Source organism: Bidens hawaiensis, unplaced genomic scaffold (assembly GCF_021521415.1).
Source record: "Bidens hawaiensis isolate Kalapana, Puna unplaced genomic scaffold, B.hawaiensis_p1.1 tig00015993_1, whole genome shotgun sequence".
NCBI classification, from domain to species: Eukaryota; Viridiplantae; Streptophyta; class Magnoliopsida; order Asterales; family Asteraceae; genus Bidens; species Bidens hawaiensis.
The window spans coordinates 359,469-381,673 of NW_027492442.1; the positions used below are offsets into that span (position 1 = coordinate 359,469).

At 32.0% G+C, this 22,205-nt stretch overlaps 3 protein-coding genes and 1 non-coding gene across 4 annotated transcripts; 3 read left to right on the top strand and 1 right to left on the bottom strand.

Moving 5' to 3' along the window:
• Positions 1-1,528: 1,528 nt before the first annotated feature.
• Positions 1,529-3,532, bottom strand: LOC143550304 (uncharacterized). Its single transcript, XM_077040982.1, has 2 exons — positions 2,730-3,532; positions 1,529-2,642 (listed from the first exon to the last, which is right to left on the bottom strand). Exons 1-2 carry the CDS (start codon positions 2,732-2,734, stop codon positions 1,529-1,531), a joined length of 1,119 nt encoding a protein of 372 aa, XP_076897097.1. The 5' UTR covers positions 2,735-3,532.
• A 3,552-nt stretch (positions 3,533-7,084) lies between these two features.
• LOC143550292 (NEP1-interacting protein-like 1) lies at positions 7,085-9,082 on the top strand. The gene is made up of 2 exons (XM_077040967.1): positions 7,085-7,594; positions 8,603-9,082. The coding sequence occupies exons 1-2, from the start codon at positions 7,187-7,189 to the stop codon at positions 8,897-8,899; spliced, it is 705 nt and encodes a 234-aa protein (XP_076897082.1). The 5' UTR covers positions 7,085-7,186; the 3' UTR covers positions 8,900-9,082.
• Positions 9,083-19,555: 10,473 nt separating this feature from the next.
• On the top strand, positions 19,556-21,646 carry LOC143550293 (reactive Intermediate Deaminase A, chloroplastic-like). The gene is made up of 6 exons (XM_077040968.1): positions 19,556-19,787; positions 20,811-20,926; positions 21,010-21,054; positions 21,135-21,208; positions 21,289-21,338; positions 21,417-21,646. The coding sequence occupies exons 1-6, from the start codon at positions 19,586-19,588 to the stop codon at positions 21,509-21,511; spliced, it is 582 nt and encodes a 193-aa protein (XP_076897083.1). The 5' UTR covers positions 19,556-19,585; the 3' UTR covers positions 21,512-21,646.
• A 255-nt stretch (positions 21,647-21,901) lies between these two features.
• Positions 21,902-21,973, top strand: TRNAP-UGG (transfer RNA proline (anticodon UGG)). Its single transcript has one exon. It is a non-coding gene; the product is annotated as a tRNA-Pro (tRNA).
• Positions 21,974-22,205: the final 232 nt, after the last annotated feature.

Sequence of the window (22,205 nt, forward strand, 5' to 3'; positions counted from 1 at the left end):
TCAATATACACAAACAAATGACCTGAGGCATACGTACATTGTGTACTATGCTCGACAAACAACTTAAATACAACTCTTAACATACCAAGTTTCATCCACATGTTTAAAACAAAAGGCCAAGGCTAACACGGCTTGTAATGTGGGTTTAAACAAACGAAAGGGAAAAGGCACAAACTTGGCTCCTAAGGATAATGTAGGGTAGGGAGTATTATTTTATTTTTATATGTAAGGCCAATATAAAGTAGGTTTTCTACAGTCCTATTTCTCCATATAGGTAGTGGTATTAAGATCTCGAAATGCATGAGACAACCAAGTTCTAGATATCATGGACATACTGGTTACTCTCTATAATGGCATTCAAATGACATGTGTATATACTATATATTATATGTGTGTTATATATAAGGCAAATCTTACACACGTACCAGAGGGATTGGGCTGCCGACATGAAACATGTGTACATGTCCCCATGACTCGTTATCCCCATCTAAACGGTCCATTTTAATTTTCTTGTTGAAAAACATTTGCATGGGAAAGACTTTCAAGAAGCTTAAAAACTGACAATGACCAAAGACCTCTACTTGGCATTAATACTAGAAATTAGCAAGTTACAATTCCGGCTTTTGCGCACAATCAAGGTACTCTAAGGCCAAAATTTTCAATTTTTCCCTCATCCCCACACTTGAGTTTGACATTGTCCTCAATGTGTAAAAATATAACTTTTAAAAGAACATTAACGAGGACGGGGTTAAAATTTACTGCTTATTTTTTTAAAAAATTTTAAAACCGGGTTTAATGTGATGGTCATAACAATTTATACAATTACACTTTTAACAACGCAACTAATAAAACAAAGAAAATTATGAAAACGAAATCACCTGATATAGGTAAATCGTGTGCACTCGTGCTTGCTCCAGATGAACATGTCTCCTCAACTCACTCAACAATATCTGCAAACTCTCACACGTGTAGAAGCATGCTTCTCAAAATATTAGAATATGCCTTTTAAATTGTTTGCAAAACTGTTGATTATAATTACCAAGCCGAGTTAAATAAATTTCATAATTAAATTTGTTAAACGAGTAAAAATATTAAAAGACCTAACTCACTTTCGTAGAAATCACGATTGCATTTAGCATATGCAACAAGCCCTTTAAACCTCCCGGTAGCCCGGGTGGACGAGTAAGGTCTCGTGAGGGTTTATAGTGAACTACACCCAAAAAGTTCAAATACAACAAAAATATACACGTACCTGAATCAACCGTAGCAAAGTATGAACACACCTTGGGTAGTTGCAACTGATGTCAAAATGATTCTTTACCAAAACATTGCAAACTCCGACTTTTCCATGTGTGGCATCCCCACACTTGACTTTTGCTACAATGGCACGCTTGAAATAAAACGGTTAAACAAACTACAAAAAAAATAATAAAATAAAATACAAATTGAAAATAAAATCCGGCTTGCCTCCCGATCAGCGCTAAGTTTTTGTTAAGGTATTTAGCCAGGTCGTTACCTGATTTGGCGGTTATGGTAGTCTAATGGAACATTTACCTATCGAATTTCCCATATAAGCTCGGTAGTTAGTTTGCCTTAACTCTGTTTCCTCTTTCACGTTCATCAAGTCTAATGAACAAACGCGTGCCGGTGTGAATGCACATTTACCTTCAACGTTTCCCACATATGCCCAGTAATTCACACATCGAGCCCGCACCCTCTTTCTTGAGATTAAAGCACTAGGATTCGGTCGTGGTCGAACTGAACATTTTCCCACCGAATTCCCCGTGTATGCTCGGTATTTGAGGTGTTGTGCCCATACCTTCCTCCTCATGGTTAACATGTCTGTAGAACCCACATGACCCCACTTCTTACCATTTTTCACACTATTCTTCCCCTTCACCTTCTTTTTATTCGAGTTCAAATCATCATCCCCGACTTTATTAATATGAATAATGTGTAACAGAGGATTATCGGGATAATCTGAAACTATCTTAGTCTCTGCTTCTTCTACTAATATCTCTTCATCCGAGTCTAGGTATTCTGTTCTATGCTCCAACAAGTTTGGATCATCTCCTTCAACTTCATCATCAGCAACTATAACCGTTGCATTCAATGGCTCTTCAGTAACCGGAGGAATTGGTGTGGTATTAGTCTCCACAACCACATTCTCAACTTCATTCTCTGATTGATCAAGATCCTCTTCTATCACTTCCTCATCAACCATGGCACCACTAGCCAACTTTTCTTTTTCTCGTTCAATTTGAGCCACCTCTTCTAATAGTTGACTCACCAGTTTATCTTGAGCAATATTAAACGTTTCCTGGAGTTCTAACCTCCGATTTAAAGCCTGATTGTGAGCTTCTTGATCTCTCTTCATCTCTTTCAGAAGATCCATAACGTCTTTCCAAGACACTTCTTTGTTACCCGAGGAATCTTCTTGATCTTGCTGATAATTTCTTTGATATGTACCACCATGATTATAATATTGAGGGTCCTCCTCGTATATTGGTTGATGATGTTCATGGTAGTAGTAGTCCTCCTCCTCTTGATAACTTACAAAACTTGGCATATCGGACCCATCACTATCATACTCCGAATCATCCTCAAACTGGTAACAATTAATTCTCTTTTGAGATTGAGAACTGCTTTGATACGAGTTTTCATGGTTACCTGTTGTTGACCCAAAGTAACCCTTATAATCAGATTGAGGCGATGAATAATTTTGGTACCGCATGTTGAGACCCTATTGGTTGAAGACCCTTTGGTTATCTGACTCGTAGAAGCCTTGAGAGTTTGGTGAAGGTGGGCCATGATATGAATGTGTACGGTACGAGTCATCGTCCTCCACGACCTTATATCCTTCATGTGGGTCATAGACCCAACTCCACGTCATCTTGAGTTACCTACACACATAAGACACACAAATACCAAGCGTAAAATCAACGAAGAAACAATTAAAAACAAAAATTAAAAACTAAGCTAAACTAGCACTTTGCGCGTTGATTCCCCGGCAACGGCGCCATTTTGATCGAGATGTCGTGCTCTAATCAAAAACAAGTATTTATGATGCTTAAATACCTATAACTAGTATGGGTAAGTAAGGTCGTCTCCACAGGGAATCAGTGGAAAGTGCAAGTAAATTTCATAATTATTAATTAATTAACTAAGGTGGACAGACGATGTCAAACGATTTATAAAAGATGATTTAATAAAAACACACGGTTACTTGGAAAAGTTTGTAAACAATAATGAGAAAATAACCAAACTCTAGGGTTCGGGTTTTTCAACAAGTTAAGGAATTGATAAACTTCTTTGGACGGTTTCTTGTTAAAAATATGTAAATCAAAAGACTTAACTATTGGCTATGTTGATCGTCAGAACTGAATCCGAACAATTGACACGGCTTAATGAAAATCTTATTGATAATCGATTTTACTTATTGAAACACAAAATCAATAATATGGTTAATGATAAACGGGTCAATGACGAAAGAACTTAATCCTAATTGTTGATGACCACAAATCAATAACTAACAAAAGATTAAGCAATCAATATATAAAAACCGTTTAAGCACAAAAGCAAACACTAAGAATTTGATCAACCAAATGATTAACCAAATCCAAATCCAAAGTTAAAGTTTAGAATATCAAAACCTAATCATGCAACTCAACCCTACACCCGGAGATGGTTATGGAGCCTTGCATCTTGATCTTCATGCTCTTGATGGTTGTGTTGAGGAATGATTTCATGGATCAATTTTGTGATTAGGATGGGTTATGATGGTGGAATATCGCCTCCTCAAAGTCCCTCAACTGATAATTATTGAATGGGATCGACCTTAGGGTTTTTGGGCCTTAAATATGGAAGAAAAATCACCAAAAACCCATTTTCTGTCAGACCAGACCGTAAGCTACGGTCTTGCCACCGTAGCTTACGATCAGACCGTAGCTTATGGTCAGACCACTCTGTCTTACGGTCCTGCTGGGCCAAAACTGTTTTCTTCATAAAATCTTCGTTTCAACTCCGTTTTCTTCCCCGTTTGCGGCCACGTCTTCGTATTTCAATTCTCTATCATCTCATAGATCATCACATTTACACTCCATCATGAATGCTCCAAATTAGCTTCTTTAAGCTCCAAGAAGCTCCGTTAAGCTCCGCACACCTGTAAACATAAAACCTATCAAAGTATATGTGTTCGATACATATAAACAAGTAAAACACACAATATAAAACACTTAAGGCACGTACTTTTACCCACACATCAGTTCATCTCGACCGTGATAGTGATCACAAAACCCTCTATCTCCCTCGTGATAAAATAGGTTGGGGCGGTGTACTGTGATGACCACTCAATAACAAATAGGGCTGTAATCGAGTCGAGTTTGGGCGAGCTAGGCTCACTAACTTTATTAAGATGAAAAATCAAGCTCAAGCTCGACTTGTTTAAAGCTCAGGCCGTGCTCGAGCTCGAGCTCGTTAATTTTTTCATTTATTTTTTTTATTTTTTCATGTATTGGTATATAAACGACAAAAATAAAAAAATTAACATCAATTTTTATTAAATTTTTAAACCAGGGAATTTATACATTATATTTTTACTTTTATTACTTTTTATAATGTTTTAAAGCTTGAGTGGCATAATATATGCATTATTATTATTATTATTATTATTATTATTATTATTATTATATATTTGAATTTAGGGTTATATCTAAATGAGCCAACGAGATGAGCTGACGAGTTGAGCCAAGACCAAGTCGCGAGCCGAGCCAACCCTGGCTCAAGCTCAGCTCGTTTAGCTTCGAGCCAAACATTTTTTGAGCGAGCTGCGAGCCACAAACGTTTTAAACAGTCTTAATCACGAAGATCCATCACGGTACTACCCCAGGTGCCCAAACCAAACGACATAACCCACAACTAATATTATAAAACACACGTTGTAAGACAAATAATAATAGTACATCAACTTTATGTGATATGCTATGACGTAGATTCGTGGATTATAGATGGTACCGGTAGTATAACATCTGGAATTAAAAGTATTAAATTAAATAGGAGGTCCATGGCAAGCCCATAGAAATTTGATCATTTGGACCCTACTTTCCTTCTGTAGTTCCCTAGCCCCTGGGTTTGCACATTGTTTCTATAATTTATTGAAGGAGATTATACACCGAATACTAATTACAATTTTTTTTATAAATCACTAAATGTGAATTTGTTATCCCACCATGTATAACTAATACAATAAACTTTTCATTTATACAGGGGCGGATCTATGGTACAAATGGGTGGTTCCTCGGAACCACCCGAGTTTTGAAATAATAGTGTATTTATGTATAAAAAATATTAAAGGAACCACATTATAAATTGGAAAGGAACCACCTCATTCTTATTTGACGCGCTTGTACAGCTGGTAAGTTGTTGATTTTGCAACCTAGAGGTCACATGTTCGATTCCGTTTTTTTACACTTATTTTTTTAACTCACTCTTATACCAATTAGGGTTTTATAATAATAATACACAAACACCACAAAACACACTGCAGCGCCTCTCCCCTGATCCCTCTTCAAGACTACCAGTCGTCCCCGTCCGTTCTCCGACCACAGCGGTACCGCCGCCGCTTTTCCGGCCGTCCTTCTACACTCCTCCCGCCGCTGCATAACCTTCCACTCTTCCTCGAAGCTCGATTGTTCGAATCCTCCCACTTTGAAGGAAAAGTTGCATTCATTGTTAGATGTTAATTGTTCTTTTTCTTCATTGTTAATTGTTCTTAACTGTTATTGTTGGTTTCAATTTGTTAGGTTGTTAGAAAGATAAGCTGCAGAAGGTTCTGCAGAGTGGATTAGAGGGTGTTTGTTAAATGTTGAATTATTATTATTAAAAGTGGAACAATAATAATAATGTTGATTGTTTGTTGAATTGGGTGTTTTGATTTAAATGGTGTTAGTTGCTTTTGGATTTTGAGAAGGTTGTTATGCTTTGGATTCCGGCTTCCTACTGTTTTAATGTATTCTCTCTGTTCTTTTAAGCGTAGTTGTCAAAGGCGCAAGGCGCGCTTAAAATGTCCTTAGATTAACAAGGCACGTAGCATAAGCATATCGTTTTTAGGGGCAATACGCATTCAAGGCGTTGTGACTTGTGAGCCTTGGGTCTAGGCATAGCTTCTTAGTTTTTAATTTGCTATTTTATCGTATTTTTATTTGTTATGAACTTTGCCCGAACTATCGAACCGACCCGAACCTCAAACCGACCCGGAATTTTTTATACCCGACTATATGAAATTGAAACAACAAAAAGTAGTGCACCACCTGAAAAAAATTCCTGGATCCGCCACTGCATTTATATTACCATAGATAATATTGGTGTTGATAACTTAATTTTAACATTATAAAAATTACAACTTTACTAATTGCATAGACATAAATTTCTAGCAATTGTTTGTAACGAAATCCACCAAGAACATTAGGTGATCCACGGATTTGGTTGTTACACGTACCACATTCTCCCCGCTGGTAATAGTCCGAGTATATATAAAACAAGCTTCAATAATCTCAGTCTTCTCCCCAGTTATTAAACTATATCTCCATCGATCGAATACCTTTTGTTGAATACTCATCAATCGGGTTCTCGAATATACCTGTTTATGAACTTATGCGCTTCAAAATTATAGAAGGGGGTTGGGTTCATTACCCGAAACCCAATATTAAAGTCATCTGAAATACTAACTTCAATATCAAATACTCAATTACATTTCTAACACATTTAACAAGCTGTTTATTATATTCTTTAAGATCATATAACATCATACATGCCCCAAAGTCCCAAACCGTGAAAAATTTTTAAAACGAATCTCATCCCCGGATACTTCTAATATCAACAACCTTTATATTATAATTTATAACCATATAAAATATCATGTCTTGTATTTAATTTGGTTTTGTATACGGCGTACTCTTTTGAACAAAATGTTATTAAATAAAGTAAGAATTAAATTGTTAGGTAATTAAATGCATATCTGCGGATGTATACGTCGTGCATGTATGGCATGTGGAGACCTACGTAGCTTTCTCAGTCCATCCATTAATGCACTCGATCTCCTCTGTTTCCTCTTATATAAATGCGTACCTCTGACTCTGAGTTCTTCAACACCAATTCATTACGTACATTACATTACATTATCACATAAATGGCTAATTCTAAACTTAAGGTTTTCTGCAATGGTGCCAACAGAGTCTTCATGGCTGTCACAACCTGCATCGTCGCTCTTGGTACGTTTACAAAAATTTCAATTTATAGACACAACATTAATTGTTTGCGCGTTTTTTTTATATATAAGTTGTTGAATTTATGGGTTTCAGGAGGAGCGAGTGTGGGAATGGTAGCGGGTACGATTAAAGGACCCACTATGGAAACTGGGATCGTCCGTGGAGCGTGTGTGGGTGCGATCACTGGCGCCATCACCGCGTTACAGCTCATGGATATGATTATCAATGGCGAGCCGTTTTCGAAAGTTTCGTTCCTGTATAGTCTGTTCAATGGTCAAGTGTTTGCGGATTGGGTGTCTCCTGCTTTGCTCAAAGCCTACCAGTGGCAAGTAAGTAGCTTCTGTAAGATGGTAAAATATTGAATTTATTGATTATTGAAGATTGACTTACAATCTATAGATATCATAAAAAACATAAATATCTTTAACGGTATGTGGGCTCATACTAGGGGCGGCTCTGAAAATTGGAAAAAAAAAATTAAGCCGAAGGTGAAAAATATTTTAGGCCTAAAGTAAATAAGAGTATTTTGTTAGGTTTAAACAATTTAATTTTAAATTGACTTTCTTGTTTATAATTTAGGTTGTTTAAAAAACTAATGTATAAATATAGGCTAAAACAAGTTTCAAATGAGGCTAGAACCCACAACCTTTTGGTTGGGAGTCATACTCATTTGCCACTAGACCAACTTATTTGTTTTGTAATTGTGTTAAAACATTAAGTATAGATATAGTTTTTCATCAAAATACATATAATTTTAAATAAAAAATTCCAGGCCTAGCGGGTAGTCGGGCATATGGCCGTCGACTACCCTGCCATATGCCATGGCCGGCCTTGGCTCATACGAATAAATAATACTTCCTTCGTTCCATTCAAAGTGTCATGGTTTGAAAAACACAAAGTTTAAGGTAAATTGAATGATTACTTTTTTTGTTTACTACCAAATGACTATAATGCCCTTGGAAATTAGGTCCATCACCAGTAATACTGTTTATTAATATAATAATATTACTCTGTAGTTGTGTGTGTTTAAGGACAAACTTAGAAATTAGCTAATAAATTTTGAAAGTGAACATTTGGAGTGAGACAAATATAAAAAACATACAGACGCTTTTAGCGGGACGGAAGGAGTAATATAATCCAATACTCTTCGCAGTCAAAGCCGAAGGAAACTTAGATTTAAAACAGGAAAAAAAACATACTTTATTTACGAATTCGGTCAACGAAACTTCTGCCAAAATTCCATAATCCTGCAATCTACAATTATATACAGTCTTTGATGTAATCAACACATTTCAAGGTTAAATTATTAAAACTGATTTTGGGTTATGATTATGCAGATTAGTGGAACTGAAACCGATTTTGCGGATCTTTTTGACGGGTGTGAGAACAACGGGTCGAAAGGATTGTGTGAAGAATCAATAAACAAATTACCAAGATTCGTGTTCGGGAATTCTTGCAAAATGATTAAAAGATTTGGAAGCCATGATAGCAACTGTGCTATATGCTTACAAGACTTCAAGAACAGGGAAGAAGGAAGAGAACTGCCTGATTGTAGACATATGTTTCATTTAATATGCATTGATGAGTGGCTGGTTATGAATGGTTCTTGTCCTGTTTGTAGAAGAAATGTTTAGGGTTGTTTTGTTAATTTGTAAAAGTTAAAGGGGTGGTTTGACATGGTTACAAAAGTATAAATGAATTTCTGTGTTTTTTTGGGACCGAAATGAATGTGTTAATTGATTTATTTAGAAACAGATAAAATTTAAACAAGTTAAAAAACCGAATAAGATCAAATGGACCAAATATTTAAAGTTATGGACTTATGGTATGCATATTATTTTTTATAAACCCTTGAATTATATGGACCATTTCATCTACTTATTAGGTGTTCTTTATTTTCTTAATATATAATTATATATATAACTTGCTTTAATAGTATTTAATAATTAAAAGATTATATTTCATAGAAACATACAAACGATTTACAATTAACCAGATCAAGATCAATCAAAATCAAAGTTGGTTTTGACTAACTTAAATAGTATCAAATAATCAATTATTTTCTCTATTAAATTTCTTTTTCTCAAGGCTTTTTTGTGTGAAGGATCTAGAGTTTTATTGCCAAAAACTAAAATAGAGCTCGTTTGATTGATTATTATAAAAATACAATAAAAAAAGTTAACTTCAATAATATATATTATAACACACCTTACGGATTAATAATATATAAATAATAATAATAATAATAAATAAAATTATACAATTCATAAATCTCTAAAAACCTATTTAAATACAAGATTGGACAGTGACATGTGTTATTAGAAGAAATGTTAAGATTATTATATTTAAATATATTCAAAAGTTAATTTATAACATACTAATAGGATATTTAACGAAATTGTATATATATATATTCATTCATCTACAATATTCTGTAACTAATTTGTTGGGATTTACAAATATAACATAACTGATTTGCTTGATAAAATAAGAAACTGTTCACATGACATTTACGTGACATCCTATGTGAAAGCTCTAGGAATGACGTCATGTAGAAAAATCATCTTGTTTTAATAATATAGTTATATTGTTCAAGCTTGCTTACTCACATTTAGAGAAACGACCTTAGTCACACCTCCATTGGTTATGTCATTCACCGACTATGAGCGGATTGGTTTTGTTCATTACAGGTTAATCAAAACTATATAAAAGAAGTCAAAAAGAAACTTTAAGATAGACATAAAAAATAGTATAAGGCCAAATTATTTGCGAAATATTATAAACTATAACAAACCGTATCCTTGAACCTAAAATATATCAAACTTCTATAATTTCTTTTCAACTAAGCTCCAAATTTATATACATAAATGTAGTCAACTTGTACCAGACACTTTTGACCCGTAGATCTGTAATATCTCTGTCAAAAAAATTCATCAAATTGATCTACCTGTTGAAACCAATCATTATTTCTTAGGTAATAACTTAATTTAGATAATTAGAAAATGTTAGAAATTCATAATTGATTTATTGAGGTAATTAATATTAAATACTAATAAATGCATTAACTGTTATATCATTTAACATAAAAATTTATTAAACTGAAGGAATGGTAATTAAAAATTAGTTAATTATATATAAATGAAAATTGATTAGTTGGCATCCCATGTGGATAACATATTTAATTGTCATGTAAAAAACATTTTTTGCTTTAATATAGTAGTTAGATAGCCAAAAATTGTGTGAAGTTATTATTATTTGCTATGCGTAACCCCCCCCCCCCCCCTCTTTAATTTTACTAAACGTAGGCCTGTAAATGAACCGAACGTTCGGTGAACTGTTCTTGAACCGTTCGGCTAGAAGTTCGTTTATGTTCGTTTATTTATTAAACGAACGAACACGAATAAAAAATTTGTGTTCGTTTAATTATATGAACGAACATGAACACATGTTCCGTTCATTCATTTATGTTCATGAACATTCGTTTATGTTCGTTTATTTATGTTTGTTTATTTGTGTTCGTATATGTATTAAAATAAAATAATTAATTATTATCTGGATGACTCATCTAATTAAATGTTTTATATTTTTTAATTTGTGTTCATTGAAGTGTTTTCATTTATGTTCGTTTATTTTTGTTGTGTTCACTTACATTTGTTCATCTATATTCATTTATGTTCGTTTATCTTTGTTCAGTTATGTTCTCTTAGATTAGATTATAAACAAATGAATATAAACGAACACAAATGTTCTTATTTTTAAATAAACGAAAAGGAACATAAATATTTGCTCGATTAAGAGTTCATATTCGTTTAAAGTTAAATGAACGAACACGTACGAATATGCCCTTGTTTGTGTTTGTTCGATTCCTTTACATGCTTTCATTATTCACATTGATGAAAACGTCGGTCTCAATCTCTAGGCTCTGTTGATTTTATTTGTGTCCGCTTGTGTTTGTGAACCGTTCGTGAACACATTCATTTGCTTAATTAACGAACATGAACATAAAATCTCGTTCGGTAAGTGTTCGTGAACCGTTCGTGAACACATTATTTTTTTAACGAACGAACACGAGCGAGACCTTGTGTAACACCCTTGGCAAACACAACATCGTCCCACTCTTAGGCTATCCCACATCGGCCGTGGACAAGAGAGATCACTGGTTCATAAGTAATGTCATGCCTTTTCAATCACCAACGCGTTTTGGGCAACTAAAAACAAATCCGTGAGCTCTTCGTGGGCAGAGCGGACAATATTGGTGGTGCGAGGGGCCGGATGTTACAGTTGGTATCAGAGCCAGGTTGTGCCGTTCGGGATGATGGGACATGCCTCATCGAGGACGATGAGTCCAAAGGGGGGTTGTTTGTAACACCCTTGGCAAACACAACATCGTCCCACTCTTAGGCTATCCCACATCGGCCGTGGACAAGAGAGATCCTTGGTTCATAAGTAATGTCCTGCCTCTTAACATCACCAACGCGTTTTTGTAAACCAAAAACAAATCTGTGAGCTCTTCGTGGGCAGAGCGGACAATATTGGTGGTGCGAGGAGCCGGATGTTACACCTTGTTCGTGTTCGTTCGGTTCATTTACAGCCCTAACTAAACGTATCCCCTCCTCTAAGTTTCACGTTTTTATCGTTTAAAAAATAATACAATTTAAACTTGCTTTTCTACTTTTGCCATTTTGTTATATTTTATCATCATATATTTTAAAAAACGTTTTATCTTTACCTTTTTTAAATAAAGTTTTTTAATATATATTATAAAACATTTTTTAAATTATTTTAAGCAACCAAAAACGTTTTTTCTTCTTTAAATCGTTTTTTAGTTTACTTTTAATTTTTTACAAAGTTTTTTTCAAAAATAACCGTGGAGATAGCTTGCATAAAACAAAAGTTTTATTAATTTTTAGTATATAACAAAAGATTAAATAATATATGACTTGATCAACAAGTTTGGTTTTGTTCTCAAATGCCATTAATAATATTCGCACAAATCTAATGAAAAAAATTCAAATGGTTTGACTTTTTGTGTGTGTGAGGAAGAAAAATAATATATATAATATATATATATATACACCATGCGTTTTGTATCGTGTCTATATAGACATAATGAAGAAGCTAGCTATATAAATACTGTTAAAATTATATTAAAATTTTTAAAGAAAGTATTCTAAAGTTATTATATAATTAAGTTTTTGTTTAGTATTAAAAGCATTTTTTGAAATAAAAAATAAAACTTTAGATATTTTTAGAATATTTTAAAGAAGACTATAAAATAATAAAAAAAATAAAGGAATGTAATATATCAATTGTTAAAATAATCTATCTATTATAATAAAAGACTACTCATTCATGCCACTTGTCAATATCTTAGCAATCCTCATTTTTTTCAACTCATTTAATATATGGTCCTTATCTTTTTAACCATTTCAACATATGAATTCAATATTTGTATTACATGTAAATTCTAACCAATTCATTCATTAACATTAGTTGTGAAATAAGAAAATAAGGATATATCAAAATTGAAGTTAGACGTGTTAGAATAAAATTTTAAAGTCACACATAATTGCAAATTAAAGAAAATAAAGGTACATCATTGTCATAAAATTTGGATTTGTATGGTAAACTACAAATTATTTTTAAACTGGGATTCAAGTAGCAATGCATAATTTTTTTATATAAGGTTGGTCTCAAATTTAGACTTTAAATTTTCTCATATGCATTTGAACCTAGGAAAATGTGTATTTTTTTAATTTTCTCCCAACATTTGTATAGATATTGCAAACATAGAGAATACATATTATATATATCTTGAACATTATAATTATAATCCATATGTATAACGATTTGCTATATGAACTATTTGTCATTTATTTATATGATATTTTTGTGTAGTATAAATGGTTATACCAATAAGATCAAAAAAAATTTAATATTTTATTCCATAACTCATACCAAAATGGTTCATAAATATATATATTTTATGGCTTATTTATATATTTTTTTATATAATAAATATATTTACTTGAATATGCCTTATAAGACAAATTAGTTAACTAAAAGTTTTCAAAAGATGAAACCAAAAAATCTGGTCCAATGTCATTCCTCTATTTTTGTTTTTTAAAAATCATTTACGATATTGAAACATAGAATATCGTTTTCATCAGTTATTTACATAATTTCAATATTATATTAACTTATTAATTTTATAGTTATACAAATACAACGAACAAGGGTTATGTTGGTTTTACCTGTTGGTAAATAAACAATTAAAGTGTTTATTATGGTTTATATTCAAAATAATAAAGTTATAAACAATTTTTTTAAAAACAACTACAGTTAAAACATTTATTATTAAAATTCATTAAGATTCACATCTTAATTATAATGTAACTTAGTAGAAATATATATTATTTTTATTTTTTATTAATATTTTAACTTAATCACGCTCCTCATTAAATTTCAGGGATATTCCATTTTCACATTATCTTTTTTAAAAAAATAGTTAATCCGCTTAAAAATCATTTACCATGCTTCCATAAAATCCGAAATCTTTGCTTCCTTTTTTATCTTTAAGTTGTTAATATATATATATATATATCGATTAGTTAAATATTCTAACAACTTCTCATAATATTAGCTAATAACATGGGATTAGTATTCAAAATATAAACATTCATAATCCAATACTTTCAACTATTATAAATAAGAATCATTACATTCACTTTATGTAACTTTAAATTTTCAATTATTCTGCTAACTCAGAATAATTATAGTTATTTGAACATGCTTCAAGGTTAATATGTATTTGTCATTTTTCTAGCAATTACATTCATATGAAATGAAACTAATCATCTTGTTATATTTTAATTTTTGGTTTTATATGTTGTTGATTATACAATTGTTAATTGTAAAATATTAAATCAATTAAAACTTTGTCATGCACATAATATTAATGACAACAAATTTATCACAATCAATCAGTTTCAAATTCTAAAGATTCTAAGGATGAATCTCTCATCAAAGTTCAGGTAACCTGGATTTTGGATAAAATGAGCTGACGATGATGATATTAATTGATTAAAATGTATGATATTTTATGTGTATGAATATTTTTTTTGTTTATTTCATGGATACATTATCATTTATCTAGGGTTGGTATGTACTTGAAAAACCTTACTCGTTACAAGGAAGAGTTATAACTAGACATATATGTTACCTTATCAAGAGTTATAAATGTACTATAACTTTTGATTTTTAATAAACAATGTATACCGATCAATACAATCACAAATGTAGTGTTCAAGGAATATTTTACTTATATGTAATATATTTGTATAATCTTAGTTATGTATTTTATGTAATTTTAATGTATATTGTAATTATATTAACAATATTTGATTATATTATTGTTACTTTTAATTTTTTATAAAGTATTTTTTCAAAAATAACCGTGGAGATAGCTTGCATAAAACAAAAGTTTTATTAATTTTTAGTATATAACAAAAGATTAAATAATATATGACTTGATCAACAAGTTTGGTTTTGTTCTCAAATGCCATTAATAATATTCGCACAAATCTAATAAAAAAAATTCAAATGGTTTTGACTTTTTGTGTGTGTGAGGAAGAAATATATATATATATATATATATATATATATATATACCAATGCGTTTTGTATCGTGTATATATAGACATAATGAAGAAGCTAGCTATATAAATACTGTTAAAATTATATTAAAATTTTTAAAGAAAGTATTCTAAATTTTTTATATAATTAAGTTTTTGTTTAGTATTAAAGCATTTTTTGAAATAAAAAATAAAACTTTAGATATTTTTAGAATATTTTAAAGAAAACTATAAAATAATAAAAAATATAAAGGAATGTAATATATCATCATCGTACTCAGTATATCCCACCAATAGCAAAGCTATGGTAGGGTCTGAGGAGGGTAAGATGTAGGCAGCCTTACCTCTACCCCAATAGCAAAGGAATGATATATATTAATTGTTAAAATAATTGAAAATATAAGAAAGATGCGGTATGACAAGTAGAGGCAAATTGTATCACCTAAATATGGTTGATTTTGACTATATTTAGAGTTAAATAAAGACAAAATATTCGTAACGCTTTTCTTATTATTCTAGAACAAAATTAAATTAAAAATAACATAAAATTCAAACATGTTTCACGTTTTTCTTACCAAAAGGCATTTCTTGATTGTCGTGTTAAATTTGATTTGCACAATATGATATTTTTGAAAGACAATGCAAAAAAATTCTGGAAAATTGCAAAAATAATTTGTTTTTTTTTTACAAATTTTCGCAATTACATTTTTTTCTCTTAATTTTACTAATTTTGTCAACTTTTAAAAAAATATTTTGCAATGTCAAACTATTTAAAAATAAAAAAAACCTACACAACTTGTTATTCAGGTAAAATATTTAGGATTAAAGCATAAAAGAAACTTTAATAATATATTAAAAAACATTTTATAAGTGACCTGATTAAAACAGTTTTAAAACATGTTTACTATTTTATTTTATAAAGTAATTCCTTTTTGAAAGTTACATACCTAAATTTATGGTTTATGATTCTAAAGTCTGGCATGCTAAATGCCTTTCAGAAAATTAAGCGGTAACCGATTTGACGACTTTGCCATTTAACATGAATCACGAATGGCCTAAAATTGACAAATTTGCTTGTTTTTCTATTGGTCAATCTTTGGTGGCTTTTGAACAGGAGCGTCAATTTTTATTATGACCGGAAATATATAGGAAAATGATCACGACTTGGATTGTTATAAAGATAATGTATTTATGTTCATTTTGACTTGTTTAACTCATTTAGTTCAACATGTTTACCCGATAACCTATTTAAACATGTCTAACGTGGTTTTCTTACAACCCATAACTTGATTAATGTAACATTTGTCATTTTCGATCTTTTTTGTATTTGTATTTGTATCAAAACCTGACCCGATTTGTAAACCAAATCTTTCACTAATATAAAATGTTGGATTTTTATGTTTCATAATCATCTCTTACCTTTTGGATTTTTTACTAGATTGTATTATTTAAACCTTTTTTTAAAAAAAAAACACATGCAGGTATTGATATAAAACAAGGAAAACAAGTTTGACTCCTTCCCTATATAAACAACCCCATCCTCTTCATTATTCTTTGCTCATTCATCTTCTTTCTCTCCCAAATAAAGTTCATATCTCTAACCTCTAAGATTCTTAATAATCAAGCAATAACCTTCTTTAATTCTTGTTTGTTACTTATTAATTCATATCTTGTGGCACAATATATATATAATATGCACCCCTTGTTTCCTTCGGCTTTCATCTTCTTCGGGAGGTGATATCTACAAGGCAAGGCTACATGGAGCACTCTTTGTAGTTCTTGTTTATACTATTTTCCTTTAATGCTTTCCTAGTCTTGTTCATATTGTAAGTAGTTTAGCTTTTAATTCATGTGTAAAGAGTTTCATGGTATTGGTTATGAAGTTACTAGTCTCGGTTTTATCCCGAGATTAGACCCGAATCAAGACCGAACCAAGACCAAACTCTTGTTTATACTATTTCCCTTTAATGCTTTTGTTTATATTGTAAGTAGTTTAGTTTTAATTCATGTTTAAAGAGTTCCATGGTGTTGGGTATGAAGTTACTAGTCTCGGTTTCATCCCGATATTAGACCCGAATCAAGACCGAACCAAGACCGAACTCTTGTTTACTATCTTTTGTTTTAAATAGTTTTGTTTACTAGTTTTGTTTAAAATAGTTAAATAAACATGTTTATAAAAGATTTGAACCTTGTAACTTCTAAAACCATTTTGATAGTTTGGTATGTGGCAACCATCCTCGGTATCATTCCGAGTCAAGGACCGAACCAAAACCGAACTAAACCGAGTTCACTTGCCTAAGACACACAAGTGTGTTTTTGGCCATCGAAACTCATCTTTTCTTCAAGAATGTATTTTAAACTAATTTTAAGTATTTTATCAACTTACTTGGTGTGTCGGTATCCAACTTGATCTTATAACAAGCTTGGACCGGTGATACCAAATACACACTTAACGGACGTTAAGGTTCTTCATAATAGAACTATATACTTGGTTAAGTCTTTCGATTTTATTGAGTTATCTCAAAACATTTTGGAAAGTTAACTTTGAATTTAGTTAATTATCTAGACCCAAGTTAACAAATCCGAACACTCGATTAAAACCTTGTTTTGGTGTTCATATACCCAAAGGGTCTTGCATTAGTGCATTATAACCCACATAAGTTACTTAACATAGGTTGAGTAATAATTATGAATGAAATACCAAGACCCGGTTTCGAGTAAACTTACTTTTTAGAACATGTCTTTAATTTCCCAAGTATTTACATTTTTAAACCATAAACTTCATTTATTTACTTTACTTGTCATATTTTATTTTAAACCCTTCCAAGACTACCTACTAACTTAAGACCCGTTTAATCTAGGTCTTGCTCGTTAAACCCGATCTCCGATTATTAACGAATCAATCTTTCAAGTTGCTTAGTTAACGTGAGTACATTTCATCCCCCGTTTTCACTTTTATCTTTTGGAGGTAACATGCATACTTATTCAAACAAAAATGATTTATATTATACTCATTTCTTAAACCACAAACTTTAGGGTATATAATGCTAGAATACTTGTTCTATTGGGTGTTATATGTCTCATATGCTTTACGCGTGCGAGTGTTTATTTTTATGTTGTTGTTGAGCCTCATTAAGTATGATCATACGCTCCCCTAAATACTTAGCCTTGTGCTAGTAGAATAGGGCCTCATTATCCAAGTATGTTGGTATTCTTACCGATTAGAAAGGATCCTCATTTACATATGTTTTATATACCATGATTGATGCTTTTATTTATAGTCTCATATACGTTTGTGGATTTCACTCATATTATATATACTCAAAACTATGAAATTGCTCACCAACATACGTGTTGACAAATGTTATTTTATGCATGTTACAGGTTTGATTATTACTTAAGTTGGAGTTTGAAGACGTCATTCTATTTTGATACCGCTAGGTTATTAGAAGAATGAACAATATCTATTTTTTATGTTTTGATGTTATTTGTATGAACAATATGTGTTACTTTGGTGATTGAATGAAATTAATGAGTTGATTAAATATTGTCACTTTAATAGTGTCCTGTGTATTTGTCCAATCACGTTGCACCCCGACATGTTCCGCCGCCTTTGATCGGGGTGTGACAATTAACAAGTTTACAACTTGATTAATACCCCCCAACAAAGACGTCAATTTATTTGACACATTCATATAACCAGGGTAATCGGGTTGTGTTCGGCAACACAAAAAAAAATGTTTCGATTAAACAATTTAATCTATAACCCGTCAACCCGATACCGCATTAGACTCGTTACTTTTCTCAAGGTGGGGAATCTAGCACCGTAGCACTGTCCACTGATACGTGACTATGTGGAGTCAGTCATGACAAACAAACGACACATGTACGTTGGTCGAAAATCAATAACTATATTAATTAGAATTAAAATTCCTTTGTAGAGTGGTTGCTTATTTTTTTAAGTGTTTCATGGCCGGCACTACAATTTTTTATTACAATTTTCGGAATGGGCCCATCAAAAACCCAATAATAAAATTTACATTTATTAAATAACAAAAAGAAACCTAAACTAGGAACTGCGCATGTTTTACTACCAAAACCCGTATGGTACGAATATGGTATGCATTTCAGTATCAAAATTTGTATCCGGTAATACTTGAAAATCGGAACCGAGTTTTCCAATATCTGAAATCTAGTTTTTCAAATACCCGATATATACTCGAAAAACACCACAAAAGCTCCTTAATATCTAATCTATACTTAAAAAATACTCAGGAAAAGCCCAAAAAATACAAAAATAGGCGAAAATAAGGTTATTCAAATACCCAGTTTTCAAATATCCGACCCAAACCCAATGCACATGGGGTATAGTTTTTAAAAACAATACCGGACCAAAACCTGACCTGGGTATTAAAATATTGTAGTTTCAAATACCTAGTCATATCTAAACCCGATTTCATACCCAGAACCAAGTGGTTAAAAAACTCGATTTATGCATCTTTAGCCCGGCACTAGAATTTTTTATTAAAATACTCCTACAATTTTCTGAATGGGCCCATCAAAAAGCAAGCCCAATAATAATAATAAACTTTATATTCCTTAAATAACAAAATAGCGTCTCGTTTCCATATTCCAGCATTCTTTCTTTCAGTCTAACAAAGTCAAGTGACGACAAAAACACACAGGATGGCTTGGACGGCTTCTGGCTTAGCATTCGCACGCTCCTTCAATTTTCCGGCGATTAATACCGGCGTACTTCGAAGCCGTGCTCCGATCATTGCCGGCTTGGCTTGCGCCTACGTCGCCGGCTCCAGATTGCGGTGGTCAATTGCGCCTCTGTTCTCCAATCGAAGTCCATTTGCCTGTTTCAGTGTTTCTAATGATGCTAGTGAGCAATCGGTTATTTATATATATATATATATATAATTAATTTGATGTTTATGTGTTGCTTGAATTGGTTGTGGAGTTTGAATTGTTACTGTTAATTTGGGATATTAAGTGAAATGATCGGTTGCTTGTTTGAACTAATTTGAGAAATGATTTGTAATTTGATACTTGGCAGATGAATTTGTGATAAATGAAGTAAATTAGAGCGTGTTTCCAATCTTTTGAATGTTGATTTAGCTGTTACTTCTTGATATGCATTATCTTGAATTTGCTTGTATACAAATCTACAATAAGATGAATATTTGTTGAAAGCTATACATTCAACATGATGAGGCTTGTAAACAAACCGAATGTTCAGTGGGAAGTTTGTTTATGTTCGTTCGTTTGGTAAATGAACGAACATGTATGAGGAATTTCGTTCGATTAACTAAATCAACGAGCACGATCATAGGCTTTGTTTGTTTTAAATCGTGTTTGTGAACGCTCAATAATGTGTTCCTTTACATTTGTTTGCGTTTGTTTATGTTCGTTAATTTTTGTTTTTGATGACTTCTCTAATCTTATCATATAGGTTTAAGCAAAATTATTAACTGTAAAACAAAAAAAGTATGAGTATTACATGATAAGTTTATGTAAAATTAGCATATGATAATGAATGTTAGAAGAAACACCAAAACAAATTTGGCAGCTAGAGTGAACCTTTGGCATTGACCATTCTCGGTTAGCCTAATCAAATAAAACATTTGTGTTAATTTGTGTTCCTGAATAAGTTCACATTTCCTTAATGATTTAACACGAACAAAACAGTTTGTTCACTTAGTTGTCCGTGAACCGTTCGTTTGGCCGATAAAAGCTTAACGAACAAACATGAACAGGAACTTGTTCGGTTCGGTTCATTTACAATTCTATATATTATTGATACATCTTTTTTACCTTTGTCGATTTTCTCTAAGCTATAAGGTGCTACCGTTATAACTTTATTCAACTAGATACATAAATGTTATGTTACTCATATTATCTGCAGGTATTAAGGAAGCTGTTGTAACAGACAAGGCTCCAGCATCTCTAGGTCCCTATTCCCAGGCAATTAAGGCCAATAATACTTTGTTTGTGTCTGGCGTTCTTGGTCTTATTCCTGAGGTATATTACCAATCATCATCTCTTATACTCAGTATACGTAACCATAATATTAATATGTTAGTTATGTTACTATACTTGTGCAGACGGGGAAGTTTGTGTCAGACAATGTAGAAGAACAAACAGAGCAGGTATCAACCTTAATCTTGAATCGTTTAAAAAGGTGGATTTTATCTTGTATTTACTTTTAATGTTTTTTTACGTTTATCAGGTTCTCAAGAATATGGGAGAGATACTGAAAGCTAGTGGAGCAAGCTATTCCTCAGTTGTTAAGACCACAATCATGTAAAACCATATTGTTTGCATATTTAATATTTGCAACAACTAAACATTTGATTGGTTGTCATATATTTTTCTGGTTTCAGGTTAGCTGATCTGAAGGACTTCAAGAAAGTCAATGAGATTTATGCTAAATGTGAGTTCACTGTTCACATCTTGTGTTGTTAATTGCATCTAAAAAGACTGAAATGCCCTTAAATATGTTGTTTTGCAGATTTCCCGGCACCAGCTCCTGCAAGGTCAACGTACCAGGTTGCAGCGTTACCGCTTGATGCTAGGGTTGAGATTGAATGCATAGCGGCACTCTAGTGTTTGTTTGACCCCGAGTTTCTATAACTTGAAATGTGACATATAATAAGGTAGCCGTGTTGTATATCGGATCCTTTTTTTTACCCAAAAGGGTCATTTGGATGCTGAAATTGACGGTTAATTTGCGAATATTTGGATATTGGATTAAATTAAGTTGTTTTTCTATGCAATGTGGTATGTACTATGTGGTATGTCTTATGGGAAAAAAATTCACAGCATTAAACATTGATCAATTGTGTTCAATCAAGCAAACTGAGAAAATGAACATTAAAAATGTCACTATATTGAATGTGTTTTGTACAAAGAAAAAAAAATGCAGTTAAAACGTTAAATGAAACCACTTACAGTTTCATTGTTATAAAATAACTGCAGATGGTTTAAATCAATATCGGGCGTTTGGTCTAGTGGTATGATTCTCGCTTTGGGTGCGAGAGGTCCCGAGTTCGATTCTCGGAACGCCCCAGATTTGTAGATTTTACACTATTATTATTATTTGTTGTTTTTAATGTGAGCGTTTTAAGAGAAAATAAAAGGATACCCTTGTAAGCTTACTTATGTTTTTCGTTTTGTTTACTTTAATAAATCTTTGAATGTGTGCTAGTGTTAACTAAAATCATAATTTAGTTACATTAGAATACATATTGGCTTACATTTTAAACTGGCTTAACTTATAAATGTAATACTTGTATTAAAC